The 18200-nt window shown below is 56.8% G+C and overlaps 1 protein-coding gene across 1 annotated transcript in view; it reads right to left on the bottom strand.

Moving 5' to 3' along the window:
* Positions 1-233: 233 nt before the first annotated feature.
* MAN1C1 (mannosidase alpha class 1C member 1) overlaps positions 234-18200 on the bottom strand; it is a 57227-nt gene continuing 39260 nt past the window's right edge. The window contains 11 exon segments of the mRNA XM_038758009.1: positions 234-448; positions 858-973; positions 1758-1930; positions 3522-3678; positions 3680-3742; positions 4562-4677; positions 6067-6160; positions 7831-7954; positions 9167-9261; positions 14015-14095; positions 14403-14518. Coding sequence (XP_038613937.1) covers positions 322-448; positions 858-973; positions 1758-1930; positions 3522-3678; positions 3680-3742; positions 4562-4677; positions 6067-6160; positions 7831-7954; positions 9167-9261; positions 14015-14095; positions 14403-14518 — 1262 coding nt within the window. The 3' untranslated portion in view covers positions 234-321.

Below are 18200 nucleotides of genomic sequence, written 5' to 3'. Positions count from 1 at the left end.
ACCTGCGACCCTCTGGCCCCCGGGAAGAAGAGTCGGTGGGTTTCATAGAAATTCTCCTTAGAAAGGCGGCGGGGTGTGTGTGGGGGGGACCCCCTCCCGCCCCCCGGGCTGATCAGAGCGGCCCTACCCAGCCTTCCGTGCTCAGATGAGCCTCCTCACGGAGGAGAAGAAGGTGCTGGATGGATGGGGAGGCGCCTCCCCCCCGTTCCTGCCCGGGCACGGATGGACGGCCCCCGAATACCATTCTGGGAACGGGCCGGACCCCACCCACGGGGGCCGGAACCACCCGGCCGGGCCCGGCAGTGGACACCCGGCCCGCGGTCAGTGGGCCGTGCTGGCTTGGTCGCGAAAGTTCGTGTGGTTCACGGGGAGGGGGTGGGCTTCCGTGTTGAACACCCAGTCTTCCAGGGAGAGCAGGTGGTCTTCCGAGAACAGGAGATACAGATACCTGGGGGGGCGGGAGACACGGGATCAGGGCGCCGCCGGGGCTAGCGGGGAAATCGGGGGAAGGAGACCCGAGGAAGCCCCGGCTGCTTCTCGCCCCGGCACCCCCTGATGTCCCGGCAACGACAACGGCAGTCGGCGCTCGATTATCCGAAGGGGACGGGGTGGAGAGTTCACAGTGACTGGGGCATCGCAGGGGGCTTGGCTCCTCCTGCAGCCAGGAGCCCCCCAAGAGTGTGGGCCGTGAGCCGGTGGGGAGGAGAAGGAGAGAAAGGGGCAAGGGAGGAAGCGCAGATGGGGCAGCGGTGCCACCTGCCCGTGGCTCGGGGACCCGGTGAGAGGAGGCCCCGGGAGCAATTAGCGGTGGAGGGGGCCGGCGGGAGGAGCCGAAGCCTGGCAAGATCGGAACTCACTTGAGCGTCTCGGCCAGGAAGAAACTCTGTTGCATGTTGTCGTGGTTGGGGGTCGTGGTGTAGACGTCCCGGATCCCGGAGAAACCGGCTCCCACTCGGCAATACTTCTCCAACGCCTAGGAGGGCAGGGGGTCAGGGGGTGTTTAGCGCAGAACGAACCGGGAGAGGGGGAAGACGTCGGCGGATCGCCTGCCGGGGCCCCGATTCCCAACTCCCGTCCCGCCACAGCCCGGTTCCGGGGAAGAGCCGAACCCCGGCCTGTGAGTCGGAGAAATCGGGACGCTGTCGACGCTGCAACTTCCCGTTCCCACTCAGGGTGGGTCAAGGCAGGGCCTGGAGCCAGAAAGTGGCCACTATCGAGGGCTCGGGACTCTTGGCTCAGCAGAGGCCCAAGCCCTCTGGAGGGGCATCTATACTAGCCAGTAAGCCTTTCTACATTAGCCGCTTGAAAGAAGCGATACGGGGAAAGCAGAATTGCTTCAATTTAGGGCTGGCGTCTCCGTGCCCCCCATCCCGCCCTCTTCCTTGGGGTGATCCCGGTGGGCCTCTTAGGCCCCAAACCAGTGGCCCCTAAATGCTTTCTCGTTCATTCATTCAATCGCATTTATTGAGCGCTTACTGTGTGCAGAGCACTGGACTAAGTGGAAAGTATCCGCTGCCCGCCCACCTCCATTCCCTTTGTTGGCCTACAACCAGGGGCCGTCCAGGCCCGTCCGTCGTGATGGGGGCAACCACGGCCGGTCGCCGGGAGGGAGGCTGAAGGGATCTGGTCCGGGGAAGGGAGAAGGCAGGGGCGGGCTGAGGTGAAACAGGAAGCATCGACCCTGCGGGTGTTCCCGGGGGAAGCTCCCTGGGGGACAACCACCCCTCACTCGGGAAGAGGGGACGGGGTTGACGTACCAGGACCACCTCCCAGCCCCACTGCCGGTACTTGGGGTCGTGGGTGATGCGCCACATGTACATGTAGCTTTCCACCACTTCCGGACGCAGGATGTAGTAGCGCTCGCTCAGCCTGGTCGCCATGGCTTCGCTGCCCGAGTCGAAGCGGAAAGCCTCCGGCCCCAGCTTGGTGTCTGCGTGGACAAAAAAACCCGAGGCTTCTGGGTTCCGGGAGTTCAGTCTCAATCGATCAATGGTATTGTGTTTTGTTTTGAAAATGGTACTCGTTAAAAGCTGACTATACGGCAGGCACCGTACTAAGCGCCGGGTTAGATACGAAGCAATCAGGTTGGACATGGTCCCCGTCCCACACGGGACTCACAGTCTTAATCCCCGCTTTACAGGTGAGGGAAGTGAAAGACAGAGAAGTGAAGTGACCGGCCCAAGGTCGCAAAGCAGACACGAGGTGGAGCTGGGATTAGAACCCAGGTCCTTCTGACACCCAGGCCCGGGCTCTAGCCACTAGCCCACGCGGCCTCTCAATCGTGCACTTCCTGTGTGCATTCAGGGGAGGACGATGCCACAGGGTTGGCGATAGACATGTTCCCTGCCCACAGCGAGTCTAAGAGGAGGATGGATCTCTGATCTCTGATCCATCGATTGGTCAATCAGTGAACGATCGATCCATCGTTGGTATTTAATGAGCGCTTCCCGTGTGCAGAGCACTGTAATAACTGCTTGGGAGAGTACACTCCAAAGAGAAGCAGCGTGGCTCAGTGGAAAGAACCCGGGCTTTGGAGTCAGAGGTCATGGGTTCAAATCCCGGCCAATTTTCAGCTGTGTGACTTTGGGCAGGTCACTTAACTTCTCTGTGCCTCAGTTACCTCATCTGTAAAATGGGGATTAAGACTGCGAGCCCCCTGTGGGACAACCTGATCACCTTGTAACCTCTCCAGCTATTAGAACAGTGCTTTGCACATAGTAAGGGCTTAATAAATGCCATTATTATTATTATTACACTACAATAGAGTTGGAAGACACTTCCCTACCCACGAGCTTACCGTCTAGAGGGCCAATCGATAGGAATGGCCAAGCACCTCTGGAGGGCTGCCCGGAGCAGGCCGGAAACAGAGGATCCATTTCCTTATGTCATATTTATTTGACATATTGACATAAATATTGTACATATTTATTACTCTATTTATTTATTTATTTTACTTTTACGTGTCTATTCTATTTATTTTATTTTGTTAGTATGCTTGGTTTTGTTCTCTGTCTCCCCGTTTTAGACTGTGAGCCCACTATTGGATAGGGACTGTCTCTATATGTTGCCAACTTGTACTTCCCAAGCGCCTAGTCCAGTGCTCTGCACACAGTAAGCGCTCAATAAATACGATTGATGATGATGTCCTCCCGGTGCAGCTGCCCCGTCTGCTGGGAGGAGTTAGCAGGGGAAACTCTGGGGAGTGTGGGCTAGTGGCTAGAGCCAGGGCCTGGGTTCTAATCTCAGCTCGGCCACTTGTCTGCTGTGTGACCTCGGGCCAGTCACTTCACTTCTCCGGGCCTCAGTCCCCCTCTTCTGTAAAATGGGGATTAAGACACTCGAGCCACATGTGGGACATGAACCGCGTCCAACCCGATGAGTCTGTATCTGCTCCAGCGCTTAGTACGGCGCCTGGCACAGAGTAAGCCTTTCACAAATACCTTTAAAGCCGGCCCCCTTGCCCAAACCAAAAGCCCGGACCCTCCTCGGCCCTCTCCGCGGAAGACGTCCCCGTGGGCTACCTGAGCGGGCGTACGACTCGCGGCAGGTGCGCGTGATCTCGGCGGCCAGTTCCATGTAGTGTTTCCTCTTGGGGCCGGTGGCGCCTTCGGCCCCGAGGGCGATCATGCCCCCGGAGAAGCAGGCCAGGTGCCCCATCTTGTGATCCAGAATGCCCCCCCCGCCACTCGGCGATGTAGGTCAGCCCCCCTGCAGACTTCTTCACCAGATGGGCCTCTATGGCCTGGAGGCCGAGGGCGGGAACGAGAGGGACGAAGACGGATGTCAACGGAAACGTCCACGGCCTGGTGGGCGGGGGTGTGGGCAGCCTGGGAGTTCTCCAGGGGAACTAAGGGCGGTCGGACGCCGGTTCCCCTCCCCATCACGCCCCTGCCCCCCGCCAATCCTGGGGGCCACCCTGCTCCGGACTGTGCCGGGCCGACGGGGAGGGAACGCGGGAGAAGCGGGTGGGCAACCCGGGCCGAGGTTGTACCCGTGAGGTTCTCGGTCCGCCGCCGAGGCCGCTGCTTCCCCTGGGGGCCCCACCCTGGCCCACGCCCATTCGTGCCCACCCTGCCAGGAGGGAGGCCAAAACGAAGCAAGCCGAGGGGCGGGTGGCAGGACGGGGGCCCGTCACACGAAGGAAAGGAGGAGGGGAATGGGCGGCCAACGGCCAGAGCTGTGGGTAGGTGCCAGAGGGTGCAGCCCGACTCTCTGGGGGCTTGCCAAGGCCTGGCTCGGTGGGCAAGAGTGGTTGCTGCCGGCTCCCTTACGGCTGGGGGAACCTTCCACTCGCCCAGAGAGCTGGAGCAATATGGGGTGGAGAATAACGGGATAAGGAGAAGATCGCCCACCCCCTGCCTTCCCGCACTCAGCTACCCTAACACGATACCACATCACCAATCCCAACCCTTCCGGGGCAGCGACTCAGGTTGCCAGGCCTGGGCACAGAAGGACAGGGAAGGAAGAGACACCAGGGCCCCGTCTGGTAGTCACCCGTGCTCCCCTCTCGCCCCCGGCTCGTAGCCCCAGGCTCTGTGGGCTCCCCGGATTCGGCCCTCACCTCCAGCGCGTCGTCATACATTTTCTTGGCCTCGGTATCCGTCTTGTCCGACGCCAGCCAGGACTTGATCAGATATTCGTAGAAGCTGTCCCCGAGCCCGCCGATCGAGACGTGGTCTGTGGGGGACACAGGCCCGGGAACGGTCACCCCAGGTGGGCCCAGTCCCTCAATCAATCCGCCACCGTCGCCAAGCACCACCGATCAATCAAAACTGTGTATGGAGCGCCTACTGTGAACAGAGCCCCACACTAAAGGCTATGGAGAGTCCCACAGAGTAGGAAGGCACGATCCCCGCCCTTGGGGACCTTAACGTCTAGCCGGGGACACGGACACAGAATGAGCGGTTCTGGATAAATACTGGTGACCGTCCACTTGGCAGGGACGTCACCGGACTGGGGATGGGGTGACAGGACATTTGGACGGCCAGTTCTGACCCCACCAAGAGGCGGTCGGGGGTCCCCAGCATTGCTGCAGAGCCCTTCGCCCCACGTTCCTCCGGTACTAATAATAATAATAATGATGGCATTTGTTAAGCGCTTACTATGCGCAGAGCACTGTTCTAAGCGCTGGGGGGGATACAAGGTGATCAAGTTGTCCCACGTGGGGCTCACAGTCTTAATCCCCATTTTACAGATGAGGGAACTGAGGCTCAGAGAAGTTAAGTGACTTGCCCAAGGTCACACAGCACACATGTGGTGGAGCCGGAATTCGAACCCATGACCTCTGACTCCAAAGCCCGGGCTCTTTCCACTGAGCCACGCTGCTTCTCCTACTAAGACGGGGAGTTCACTGGTGACCCCAGAGCAGACCGACCCTAGTCAGCAGGGAACCTGCTCTGGGCATGGCCAGGGCCCCGGGGCCAGTGTGGACTGCAGTGTGGACCGCAGTGTGGACCGCGGTTCCGCTCTGGCTCGGCCGGACTTCGGTCCGGAAGCCGCCTGCAGCCAATCACAAGAGAGCAGCAGCAGGACAGAAGCCCGCCCTGGCCTCCTTAGTCCCTCGCTGCGACTTCGTTGGGCCACTGGTCCCTTAGATGGGGGAGGGATTCAGGTCTTGGGCCGTCCCCCCCCCCCCCCATCCTGACCTGACCCACCTTCCTGCCTCCCACCCTGCCCTGGGAGGAGTGGTGCGGGGGCAAGGGGGTTGCGTCCCCAGAGCGTGTGCACCAGTGGGTGTCCCCCCCACATGGGCACCATCTCAGCAAGGCTGAGGCTCCGCAGGCCGGGGGGCACCCTGGGTCTGCCAGGGTCACCCGACAGCTCTTCGGCCTCCCGGGGCTCTGGGAGCACCAGACGGCAGAAGTATCTAGATTCAGCTACCGGATGACCTTCTGGGAGTGCGGCTTAGAGCCGGAGGCTGAAGCAGACGGGCCGGGTCTGAGGGGAGGCTCCCCCAAGAAGAGGGGTCTGGGCAGAGACAACCCCCTCGTCCGTCCATCCGTCCATCTCAGCGTCAAGTACCAGTCCCGCGTCCCGGCCCGGCCCCCGACGGTGCTCTGTACGTACGCTGCACCCAGCTCCCAGTTGCGGGGCTCAGGAAGTTCGGATACAGGCCGTGAGGTTTCTCGATCCTGTTCAGGACCTGGCGGATCGTCTTCACCTGCACGGGGAGGGGGAAACGGGTCAGTCACGGAGTCTGTGGACGAGCCGGACCCCCTCACCTCGGAAAGGGCTCGGAGAACCCCTCCGGGGTGACGGGGACAGTCCAGCGGTCTGCCCAGTGCTTGCTTCTGCTGTGGACCTGCTGGGCCCTCCCTCCCCGCCCTCATTTCCCGACTCCTTCAAAACCACTGATTGACTGACAGGGCAGGGAACTGGTCTACCAAGTTCATTCATTCATTCAATCGTATTTATTGAGCGCTTACTGTGTGCAGAGCACTGTACTAAGCACTTGGGAAATACAAGTCGGCAACATTTAGAGACAGTCCCTACCCAACAACGGGCTCACAGTCTAGAAGGAGGAGGCAGACAACAAAACACGTTGTATTGCCCTCTCCCAAGTGCTTTCTTTTTAGAAAAGGGTATTTGTTAAGTGCTTATTATATGCCAGGCACTGTACTAAGCACTGGGGCAACTGCTCAGGCAGGCCCGATAGACCGCCCGGCTCCTGAACGTACACCGGAGAAGCAGCGTGGCTCAGTGGAAAGAGCCCGGGCTTGGGAGCCAGAGGTCATGGGTTCTAATCCCAGCTCTGCCACATGTCTGCTGTGTGACCTTGGGCAAGTCACTTAACTTCTCTGAGCCTCAGTTCCCTCATTTGTAAAATGGGGATTAAGACTGTGAGCCCCACATGGGACAACCAGATCACCTTGTATTCCCCCCTCAGCGCTTCGAATAGTGCTTTGCACATAGTAAGTGCTTAACAAATGCCATCATTATTATTGTTATCATACGAGCTCATCAGGCTGGACACAGTCCCTGTCCCACATGGGGCTCACAGTCTTATCCCCATTTTACTGAGGAGGGAACTGAGGCCCAGAGAAGTCAAGTGACTTGCCCAAGGTCACCCAGCAGACAAGCGGCCCAGACCCGGCCTCTAGCCACTAAGCCATGCTGCTTCTCGGGTGTATGTTCGGGAGCCGGGCGATCTATCGGGCCTGCCTGAGCAGGTGCTCTTTAGAGATGCCTCTTCTCTACCCACAGGTCACCCCCGTTGAAGGGCGTGGCTGGGGAGACTGGGGCGGGCGGAGCGAATCCCGCAGATTTCCACGTGGGGGTCGGCCAGGGAGAAGTGGCAGTTTTCCGAGGGGCAGCGCCTGCCCAATTCGCCGTTGCCTTCTGCTTAGCTTGAACTGCTGTGTTGTCACCTCGGAGCAAATGGGGATGAAACGCACAGCAACCCCGTGGCAAGCTTCGTCTCCTCTGGGGGCTCGGAGAGATGGCCCCTCGCTACCCTCCCCTGTCCCGTCGCTGGGTGGGGTCGGCGAAGGGCACGGACGGTTGGTAAATTAGTCTTGGCATGATGCCCCGCTTCGCCGCCCGCTCTGGCAGAGTGCGACAGGACCGGGGAGGGGCTGCGGACAGCACATGTGCCCGTCCGGACGGAGCGTGGATGAGGCGGCGGTGGAGGAAATGGATATGAATGCCGCCTCTTCGAGGCCGGGAGCTATCACGGAATTTCTCCTCAGTGGGAGGCTCTCCGGGGGGCCCAGTCCCCCGCCTTGCGGGAGAAGGGGCAGTCAGGACTCAGTGGGCTGTCCTTCGGCCCCAGCGGGGAGCAGTTTGACGACCGTGTCCCCCCCCCCCGCTTTCCAAGCACGGCCCACTTGCCTTCTCGGTGAAGAGGGGGTTGCCGGACAGTTCGGTGAGATGGATGAACTCCAAGTGTAGAGACCCGAATTCGGCCAGGATGCTGCTTCCCGCGGATGCCCAGCCCCAGCTCCAGCTCAGGCCGCTGAGGGGACAGAAGCCCCGGCCCCCGGTCAGCAGTCTCCGGCGGGCCCCCAGAACCGTCTTGGGGACGGGAAGCGTGGCCTCGGGGAAGGGGGGCAAATGGTCCAGGTAGGAGAGGGGACACGGGACGGGCCACAAAAGGGCCCCTGGAGCCCTCTGTTTCCTTCCCACCTTGGCTTCCCAGGTCCCACCCCCTCCACGCCCCATCCTCTCCTGTCCCCTCTCCCAGCAGAGAGCGGTCAGTGGGTCGGTTGGTCAGTGTCGGGGGGCTTGGGAGCGGTGACAGGGAGATCCCAGACGGCCAGCCCCTCCGGCCGGGCTACCCATGGGCCTCAACAGCTCTAATGAGGGACAGTCCTCGTGTTGGGGGGTCCGGGGAGGGGTGCTGGATCTGGCACAGGGGAGCAGGCTCCCTGTGGGCCAGCCCCAGGGGGAAGAGCGGGAGAGGGAGTCGGGGAAGGGGAAATGATGCACGCGCACTGAGACCACACACGAGCAGGGCTGCGGGAACCTCTCCCGGTGGTGCGGGCCTTCAACCGGGATGATGGATCCAGGCCGGGAACATAGACCTCTTATCTTTCTGCACAATCTCTCTGGTGGGGCCTTTCTCCATGCCCCTGTTCCCACCCTCAGGCAGAAAGAGGCGCGCCCTGACAGGGATCGGGGCCCAGGCCAGACCGGTCCCCTAGGTCACCGTGGCAGCCCGCTCAAACCGCCCCTCGAAGGGACAGGATGGGTTGGGGAGGGAGGGAGAGAGGTAGAGAGGAAAAAAAAGGAGGGAGGGAGGGAGCTAAGGCGGTCAACAGTTGGGGAGCAGTGCCAGGGGGAGACCAGGACAGACTGGGTGGGCTTGGCAGCTGGTGGAAATTTTCCTGTCGGATGTCAGCTGCTGTCTAACAGCTTGGACAGCGTTTAGTGAATAATTGATCGATCCTGCGGGTACCGAGTCCTCCGGCAGGTTTGGACTGATGAACGGCCTGTCAAGATGCAGTTTTCTCATGCTCTCTTGACGTGGTAGCGGCTTTTAATTTTGGCGTCAGACCCAACCCTTCCTCCTGGGCTCCTGAGCCCGTGAAGGGTCTAACTATCCCTTATGGGCTCGGCACCTTACAAATGGGCCTGAGGCAGAGAGAGCCCGTGGAGAGAGCAGGAGGAGAGAGGCCGGGGCCCCCGATCTCCATGGACGGCGAGGGGCCGACCCGACGTGTCCTACCTTCCCAGGTTGATCACTCCTCGCGGGATTCCAGTTGGGGTGTTGAAGGCCGGCAAGAGTTTCTCTCCCAGTTCAATTGCTTTTGTTCGGAATATCTGCAACAGAAGGAGGGTTAGAAGGCCTGGGAGCCGGGGGCTGGGAGCAGGCCCAGGGGGTGGGCTGGGAACGGGCCTGGGACCTAATAGGCTGGTGTGGGCTCATAAAGCGCTTCGTACAGTGCTTTGCACACAGTAAGTGCTCAATAAATGCAACTGAATGAATGAATGAATGAAAGACCGGGGCGGGTGGGAGGAAGGAGCAGGGAAGAAGTTAGGGATGGTGATGATGACGGAGCGGAAAGCAAGTCCCAGGTGACTTAGGCTGTTTGGGCAGCTGAAAACTCGAAACTTGGGCCAAAGTGCTGACCGTTGATGATGATGATGATGGAGACGAGGGGTAGACCGCCAACCTCCCCATTGTCTAAGCACTGCTGAAATCACAAATCTCCTCCAGGAGGCCTTCCCAGATGCATCTCTCATCTCCCCAGGTTATATCCCCCCACCTACCCACTTAATAATAACGAATACTGATAGCATTTGTTAAGCGCTATGTGTCATGAACTGTTCTCAGGGCCGGGGAAGATGCAAGATCATCAGGACGGACGCTGTCCCTGTCTCACACGGGGTTCACAGTCTAAGTAGGAGGGAGGATGGGTATTGCACTCCATTTGAAAGATGTGGAAACCGAGGCACAGAGAAGTGAAGTAGCTTGCCCAAGGTGGCCCAGCAGACAGGTGGAGCAACCGGGATTAGAAGCCGGGTCCCGCGACTCCCGGATCTGGGCTCTTTCCACTCAGCCGTGCTGCTTTCTAATACGACTTGGCACAGGTCTGAGGGAGTTGTGACCAACTTTCCCTCCGTTTGTTTTACCAAGGGGGCTGAGCCCCCCCAGGTAGGAGGACAGGGGTCTCTGCTCCTGTTAGTTTTGTGTCTTTTACTTCCTTTCATTCAATCCTATTGATTGAGCGCTTACTATGTTCAGAGCTCTGTACTAACCACTTGGGAGAATACGACGCGGGGTGCCTGAGTTTTAGTCCTGCTGACACCGCTTAATCCACAGAGTGTGTAAAGCCCTTTGCACAATGCTCTGCCCACCGGACGCTCAGTCAGAACCCATGTGGAGGGGGAGGAGCTGGGGGAGGTGGACGGGACCCAGGAAAATTTATTCTTGAGTATGTACAAGCCTGAGGTATCTGGCATACGTGGGCTTAGGACTCTCACAGCCTCCCTGCACGGGCCAAAGGGTAGTCCTCCCATTTTACAGATGGGGAAACCAAGACCCAGAGAGGTCGAGTGGCTTGCCCAGGTTTCCTCGGCACATCCCGGAAAGCGTGGCCCGCTTATGTTGTCCCGCTGCGTTCTCGGGATCGGGTGGGATCCTGGGCAAAGCTCGGGTGGTTCTGTTCTTGACAGGAAGGGGGGAGACAGACTGTGTCTTACCCCCTGTACCAGAGAGGGTACCTGGGGAGATGAGCTGTGCCTCCCAGGGTGTGTCGGGGGTCCACAGTGATTGAAGCCTCGCAGACTGAAGCCTTGAAGGCTGGCGTGGCTTGGGAGGCGGGAGGTGGGGGTGGTTTGGAAGAACCCCTTAATTTGGGAATTGCTTTGAAGTTCCCCAGGGATGGGAACGGCTCCTTAACTTCAAAGGGCGGGCGGGAGGAGGGGCCCGGCGGACTTGCGATGAGGTTGGGAGAAGGGGAGAAGAGAATGTCTGCCAGGTTGGGACGGTGGTTACTGAGCGTTTAGTAGAGTGCTCCGCACACTTGAGGCACTCAATAAATACCACTGATTGATAACGCAACGGGGAGGGGGCGAAGGGGAGAGGGAAGGGCAGCAGTGGCAAAGTGCAGATTTCTGGGAGCCAGGAGACCGAGGTTCTAATCCCGGCTCTACCTCTGGCTCTTTCTGGGCCTCAGTTTCCTCAGATGTGAAATGACTCTATCTTCTCCTCTTACCTCTCACCGACTGTTGATGTGAAAGTGCCCTGGGGCCCTAATCAACGAGCCCAGCCCAGCCTGTAACCTCTCACTCAGTCAGTCAGTCAGCCAGTCATTCAGCAGTTCCTAGCTGTGGCCATCACTGCGGCCTCTGCCCTGGCTTCGCACTTTCTCATCTCTCTCATCTTCCCACCTGTGTGTGTCTCAATGTCCTCCCCCGGCCACTTCCCTCTGCCGAGCCTTTGATGACACAACTCTGGTTAACCGAATGTCCCTCGGGGTGGAGACGGTGGCGGGGTGGGTGCCTTCGCCACTGCGCCCGAGCTGGGCGGACGGACAGGAGGACCGTTCGGCTGGGTCTCTCAGTGCAATCAATACACAGAAGCCTCTTCGCCTGCCCGCAGGATGATCCAGTTGCCTGACCTGCCCCAGCGACATGGACTGTCACAGTGCCCAGGCGTTTGGGGGTGGCATGACCCCTCTCCTCACCCGTGTCCTCCTTTAGACTGGCAGGGATCCCTATGTGAGACAGGGTCTGACCTGATCATCTTGGATCTACCTTGGTGTTTGGTACAGTGCTGAGCACATACGAAGGGCTTATCAAATCCTATCATTATTCTTACCTTTCTCAGGTGGCTCGAGGGCAGTCCGGCTTAGAGGCAGGGGGATGGGCTCTATGACCTCCAAGGCCCCACAGAGCGATGGGGGAGGCTCCTAGCACGAGCCAGATCCAGGTTTCTCGAGCCAATCCCTTTTTTTCTCCAAGCCCACTGCCAGGCCCCTGCTTAGGGTCACACGGACGGAGGCCTTGGGGCAGCTCGGCTGGGCCCACCCGTGAACGGTCAACCGGGAGTCGGCCGGGAGTTCCCGGCTAGGCCCAGTCAGCTATCGCCATTCCCGCGGCCTCCATCCGGACCTGGCTCCCCCAACACGCCTCCCTGCCTCCAATTGACTCTGGGCTGACGATGGCTTGGGCCGAGCACTGATCTCTACTCGGGAGGTTCACAACTCCATCCTCGGGAGGAGCCCCACAGTGACACTGGGGAGGACGGCGTGGCCTAGCCGCCGGACCCCGGGCCTGGGAATCAGAAGGACCTGGTTTCTAATCCCAGTTCCGCCACCTGCCTGCTGTGTGACCTTGGACAAGTCACTTCAGTGTACCTCAGTTACCTCATCTGCACAATGGGGATTAAGATTGTGAGCCCCATGTGGGACCTGATTACCTTGCACCTACCCCAGAGCTTAGAACAGTGCCTGGCACATAGTAAGCACTTAACAAATATCATGAAAAAAAACGCTCTGACCTCGTCACCCTGGTTTCGGGCCAAGTCCACCCCGCAATTCTGGGGAAGCAGGAAAGGATTTCTTGGAGGAGGGCTCAGGGGTTGGACGTTGGTTTTCAATCAATCAATCAATGGTATTTATTGAACTCATACTCTGAGCAGAGCACTGGACTGAGCTCTTGGGACAACGCAATAAAATGAAATTGGCAGACGTTCCCTGCCTGCAAGGAACTTTAAGTCTAGGGGAGACGTTAAAATAAATTCCGGATATGGACGTAAGTGCCGTGGGGCTGAGAGTGAGGGGACTAAAGGGTACAGATTCAAGTGCAAGGGTGATGCCTGAGGGGCTCTGCCCTCTGGGCCGGGCCGGCGACAGCCTCTGGGGAGGAGCTGGGATGCCCAAGGACTGGAAGCCGCCCAACCCCGACTCGTGGTGCTAACCACTTGGCCTCAGCTCTGACACAGAAGCGTTAGCACAACTGCACATTCAACGGGGGCTCTGATCTGTCCAGGCCAACAGCCCTGCTTCCAACTAGTTCTGTTCTCTGGGGGCTTTCGCGCCCTGTGGAATTTCCCCTGCCCCTGGTTCTCTGGTCCCTGGCGCTCAGCAGGTGCTCTATCAATGCTCCTGAATGAAGGATCGATCTTTGATTTTGAGGGGCTATGTCCCGATCGGGGCTTGGTGCAAGGCAGGTGTTTAGTACCCAACTAAGCCCTCATTTCCTTTACTACCCTGTAAGCGCCTGATAATAATAATAATAATAACGATGGCATTTGTTAAGCACTTACTATGTGCAAAGCACTGTTCTAAGCACATGGGGGCATACAAGGTGATCAGGTTGTCCCACGTGGGGCTCACAATCCTAATCCCCATTTTACAGATGAGGTCACTGAGGCTCAGAGAAGTTAAGTGACTTGCCCAGGGTCACACAGCAGACATGCGACAGAGCCGGGATTCAAACCCATGACCTCTGACTCCCAAGCCTGTGCTCTTTCCACTGAGCCACGCTGTAATGTTCAAATCCAGAGTTTATTTCAATGTCTGCCTCCCCTCTGGATCGGAAGCTCGCAGAGAATGTCTCTACTAATACTGTCGTCTTGTCCTCTCCCGAGCACTGGGGGAGGGAACGGGGAGCGGGGGCCCTGTGGGTGGGAACAGGGAATGGAGGCCCCGCAGATGGGAGTGGGGAGTGGGGGTCCTGGGGATGGGAAAGTACATATTTATTGCTCTATTTATTTATTTATTTTACTTGTACATATCTATTCTATTTATTTTATTTTGTTAGTATGTTTGTTTTGTTCTCTGTCTCCCCCTTTTAGACTGTGAGCCCACTGTTGGGTAGGGACTGTCTCTATATTGTGATGCCAATCTGTACTTCCCAAGCGCTTAGTACAGTGCTCTGCACATAGTAAGCGCTCAATAAATACGATTGATTGATTGATTGATTGATATGTTGCCAATTTGTACTTCCCAAGTGCTTAGTACAGTGCTCTGCACATAGTAAGCGCTCAATAAATACGATTGATGATGATGATGATGAAAGGGGAGCAGCATGGGCGCACAGGGACCAATGGTCCTGTCAGTCTCACCTCTTGGCCGGTCAAGTAATACGCTGACAGGAGCCCTCCGACGTAGCGGATGTTCACTTCGAACAAGGAGGCCTCGCCATTCTGGAATGAAGGACACGAACGGACCAGACGGATGGTCACCGCGGGGGTCGTGAGGCTTTGGGGTCCCCTCGTTCCTCCCCAGCAGCCCCAGCCACTCGCAATCCTCCGCTTGTGAGCATCCTTGGTGGTCGGACTGGACTCGGGAGGAGTCCAGTCCTTGGGGTGGCCAGGGCCGCCAGGGTCAGGGGTCAGTGATCACCCCCGGGGCTCAGAGCAGTGCCTGGCCCAGAGTAAACGCTCAGCAGCAAATCCCGCCGCCGCTCCTAACACCAGCCCGATGATGCGAGAAGGGAGCCGAGGGACTGACCACGTTCACGTTGAAGCTGTTTTCCACCCAGCTTTTGGCCTCCTGGAATTCGTCCTCCAGCTCCATGATGTAGAGGGTGTCCAGCGCGTCGATGACCGTCGCCCCTCGCAGGCCTCCTGCCGGGGCACAGAAAGAGTCGCGCGTGAACTCGGACCCCCGGTCTCTCCACTGAAATCCAAGTCGGAGCCTCCAGGGCTGGGCCTGGAGACCGGAAGCTCCTTGAGGGCAGGGAACGTGTCTACCCTGGAGAAGCGGCGTGGCTCAGTGGAAGGAGCCCGGGCTTTGGAGTCAGAGGTCATGGGTTCAAATCCCGGCTCCGCCAACTGTCAGCTGTGTGAGTTTGGGCAAGTCACTTAACTTCTCTGAGCCTCAGTTCCCTCATCTGTAAAATGGGGATTAAAACCGTGAGCCCCCCGTGGGACAACCTGATCACCTTGTAACCTCTCCAGCGCTTAGAACAGTGCTTTGTACAAAGTAAGTGCTTAATACCAAAATTATTATTATTATTATTATTAGTTTTACCAACTCTGTTGTGTTGGACTCACCCAAGTGCTTAGTACAGTGCTCGGCCCACAGGAAGTGCTCAATAAATACCATCGATTGACTCACTCTACCTCTGGCCGAGACTTGTTCCTTATTAAAACCACATTTACATTTTCCTGGCTCCGTCACTTGTCTGCCGTGGGACCTCGGGCAAGTCACTCCACTTCTCTGTGCCTCAGTGACTTCATCTGGAAAAGGGGGATGGGGACCGTGAGCCCCACGTGGGACAGGGACTGTGTCCAACCCGATTTGCTTGGATCCACCCCAGCGCCTGGCACATAGTAGGATCTTAACAAATACCATTATCGTCATCATGAGGAAACTGAGGCCCAGAGGAATGAAGTGCCTTGCCCGAGGTGATGGAGCAGACAAGTGGTGGAGCTGGGATTAGAACCCAGGTCCCACGGACTCCCAGGACCGGGCCATATCCCAGCCAGCCGGCCTCTTTCTAGACTGTGAGCCCACTGTTGGGTAGGGACCGTCTCTATATGTCGCCAACTTGGACTTCCCAAGCGCTTAGTACAGTGCTCTGCACACAGTAAGCGCTCAATAAATACAATTGATTGATTGATTGATCACCTCCAAGGGCCCTTCCCCACTTAAGTTCTCACTTTCCCTACTCCCACTCCCTTCTGCGACACCCTTGAGCTTGGATTGGCTCCCTTTATTCACCCCTCCCTCAGCCCCACAGCGCTTCTGTCCATATCATCATCATCATCATCATCATCGATCGTATTTATTGAGTGCTTACTATGTGCAGAGCACTGTACTAAGTGCTTGGGAAGTACAAATTAGCAACATATAGAGACAGTCCCTACTCAACAGTGGGCCCACAGTCCATCATTTATTTATTTCTATAATTCTAATTCTAAGACATTTCTAATGTCTGTGCCCCCCTAAAGACAGTAAGCTCCCTTGTGGGCAGGGAACGTGTCTGTTACATTGTTGTACTGTCCTCTCTCAAGCGCTCAGTCCAGGGCTCTGCACACAGAACGCGCTCAATAGTTACGATTGATTGTTAAGGAGAGGCAAGGAGCGAGGGGGTGAAAGAGCAGCGTTGCTGGGTCAGGCTGATGCCATGTGTTCCCCCTCTTTCCCTCTCACCCTCTCCCTTCTCTCCCGGGTCGAACGGGGTCGGGCGGAACTTGTCCCGGAGGTTACCACACAGTCAGTGGACGGATCGGTAATATTTACTGGGCGCCTACTCCTATTAGCCAAGAGAAACGTACCCAGTGCCAAGCAGCCGCCCCGGGGCTCCCCGGCACACTTTCAAAAAATAAAAATAGGCCTCGGCCCAGCCTAGGACTGCGAATTCCCAGAGCAATACGCTAATGGCTGTACTTCATTTGCCCACATAATCCTCAAAGCGGTTTCTAATCTGTTGGGAGACGCCAGGGAAGTTGGATTTGCTCAGCTGGGAGGGGGCGGGAAAGGGGGAAGGGGGCCTGGCTGCTAGCTGGACTTTCCTGAACGAGGTGCTGAGACCTCCCAGCCAAGCCTTTTGGGGAGGGATTGGAGATTTGAGGCCTTCTTTTAAATACTCAAGCACATCTAAGTATTTAAGTGTTGCCATCTTGTACTTCCCAAGCGCTTAGTACAGTGCTCTGCACACAGTAAGCGCTCAATAAATACGATTGATTGATTGACTGATTGATCTAAGGATCCCATGCAAATTCATTTCATTAAGTTTTTAGCCACAGGGGACAAGAAGGGAATGTGTCTGTTGTGTCGTTGTGCTGTCCTCTCCCAAGGGCTTGGAGAAGCAGCGTGGCTCAGTGGAAAGAGCCCGGGCTTTGGAGTCAGAGATCATGGGTTCAAATCCCGGCTCCACCGCTTGTCAGCTGTGTGACTTTGGGCAAGTCACTTCACTTCTCTGGGCCTCAGTTACCTCATCTGGAAAACGGGGATGAAGACTGTGAGCCCCCCGTGGGACAACCTGATCACCTTGTAACCTCCCTAGCGCTAAGAACAGTGCTTTGCACGTAGTAAGCGCTTAATAAATGCTATTATTATTATTATTACTACAGTGCTCTGCACACAGTAAGCACTCAATAAATATGTTTGACTGACTGACCTGATTAGCGCTTAGTAGTGTTTGGCAGAAAGCAGGTGATTACCAAATGCCACTATTATTACTATCAGGGTCTGGAATTTCTGCACTCTCCCCTACTTCTAGGACACGTTGGTAGAAAGAGACAAGACAGTGAAACAGAGACTAAAACAGGGAAATCAATCAATCAATCAATTGTATTTATTGAGCGCTTACTGTGTGTGGAGCACTGTACTAAGCGCTTGGGAAGTACAAGTTGGCAACGTATAGAGACAGTCCCTACCCAACAGTGGGCTCACAGTCTAGAAGAGATGGAAGGGAGAGATGGAAGACTGAAAGAAGACAGAGACAGAGAAGAGATACCAAAAATGGAGAGACAAAAGAAGAGAGGGAGGGGCACAGACAGAAGAGAAGGCATCTGCTTACTGCGTGACCTTGGGCAGGTCATTCAACTTCTCTGTGCCTCAGATGAAATATTTAAGCACTCATTTGTGTAAAAATCAAAACTGTGGTACTTGGTAAGCACTGACTGGGTGCCAAGCTCTGGACTAGGCTTTGGGATAGTCATTCGATTGTATTTACTGAGCGCTTACTGTGTGCAGAGCACTGTACTCAGTGCTTAATAAATACAAGATCATCATTTTGGACACGGCTCCTGTCCCCCGTGGCTAAGACCACCATGAAGTGAACTGGCGTGGGATCCTTAGATGTCTTTTGCGAACTCAAAGGAGGTCCTCAAACCCCTCCCCTACATGGTGACCGAAACTGGGTCCCCTGGCTGGGTCAGTCGTATTAATTGAGTGCTTACTGTGTGCACAGCACTGTGCTGTGTGGTGGGGAGAGCACAATGCACCAATATAACAGATGCATCCCCTGCCCAGTCTAGAGGCTGGGCTCTGGGGCCCACGTGGGGCTCACGGACTAAATGGGATTGATTGATTGATTGATTCCTTCATTCATTCAATTGTATTAAGGGCTTACTGTGTGCAGAGAACTGTACTAAGCGCTTGGGAAAGAACAATCCAACCAATGACAATCCCTGCTCACAACAAGCTCACAGTCTGGGGGTGGGGGGGAGTGACAGACATCAATCAATCAATCAATCAATCAATCGTATTTATTGAGCGCTTACTATGTGCAGAGCACTGTACTAAGCGCTTGGGAAGTACAAATTGGCAACACATAGAGACAGTCCCTACCCAACA

Source organism: Tachyglossus aculeatus, chromosome 16, assembly GCF_015852505.1.
Source record: "Tachyglossus aculeatus isolate mTacAcu1 chromosome 16, mTacAcu1.pri, whole genome shotgun sequence".
In the NCBI taxonomy this organism is placed as follows: domain Eukaryota; kingdom Metazoa; phylum Chordata; class Mammalia; order Monotremata; family Tachyglossidae; genus Tachyglossus; species Tachyglossus aculeatus.
Note: the sequence above shows the minus strand (reverse complement) of the source record. Positions and strands in the feature narration are given on the sequence as shown.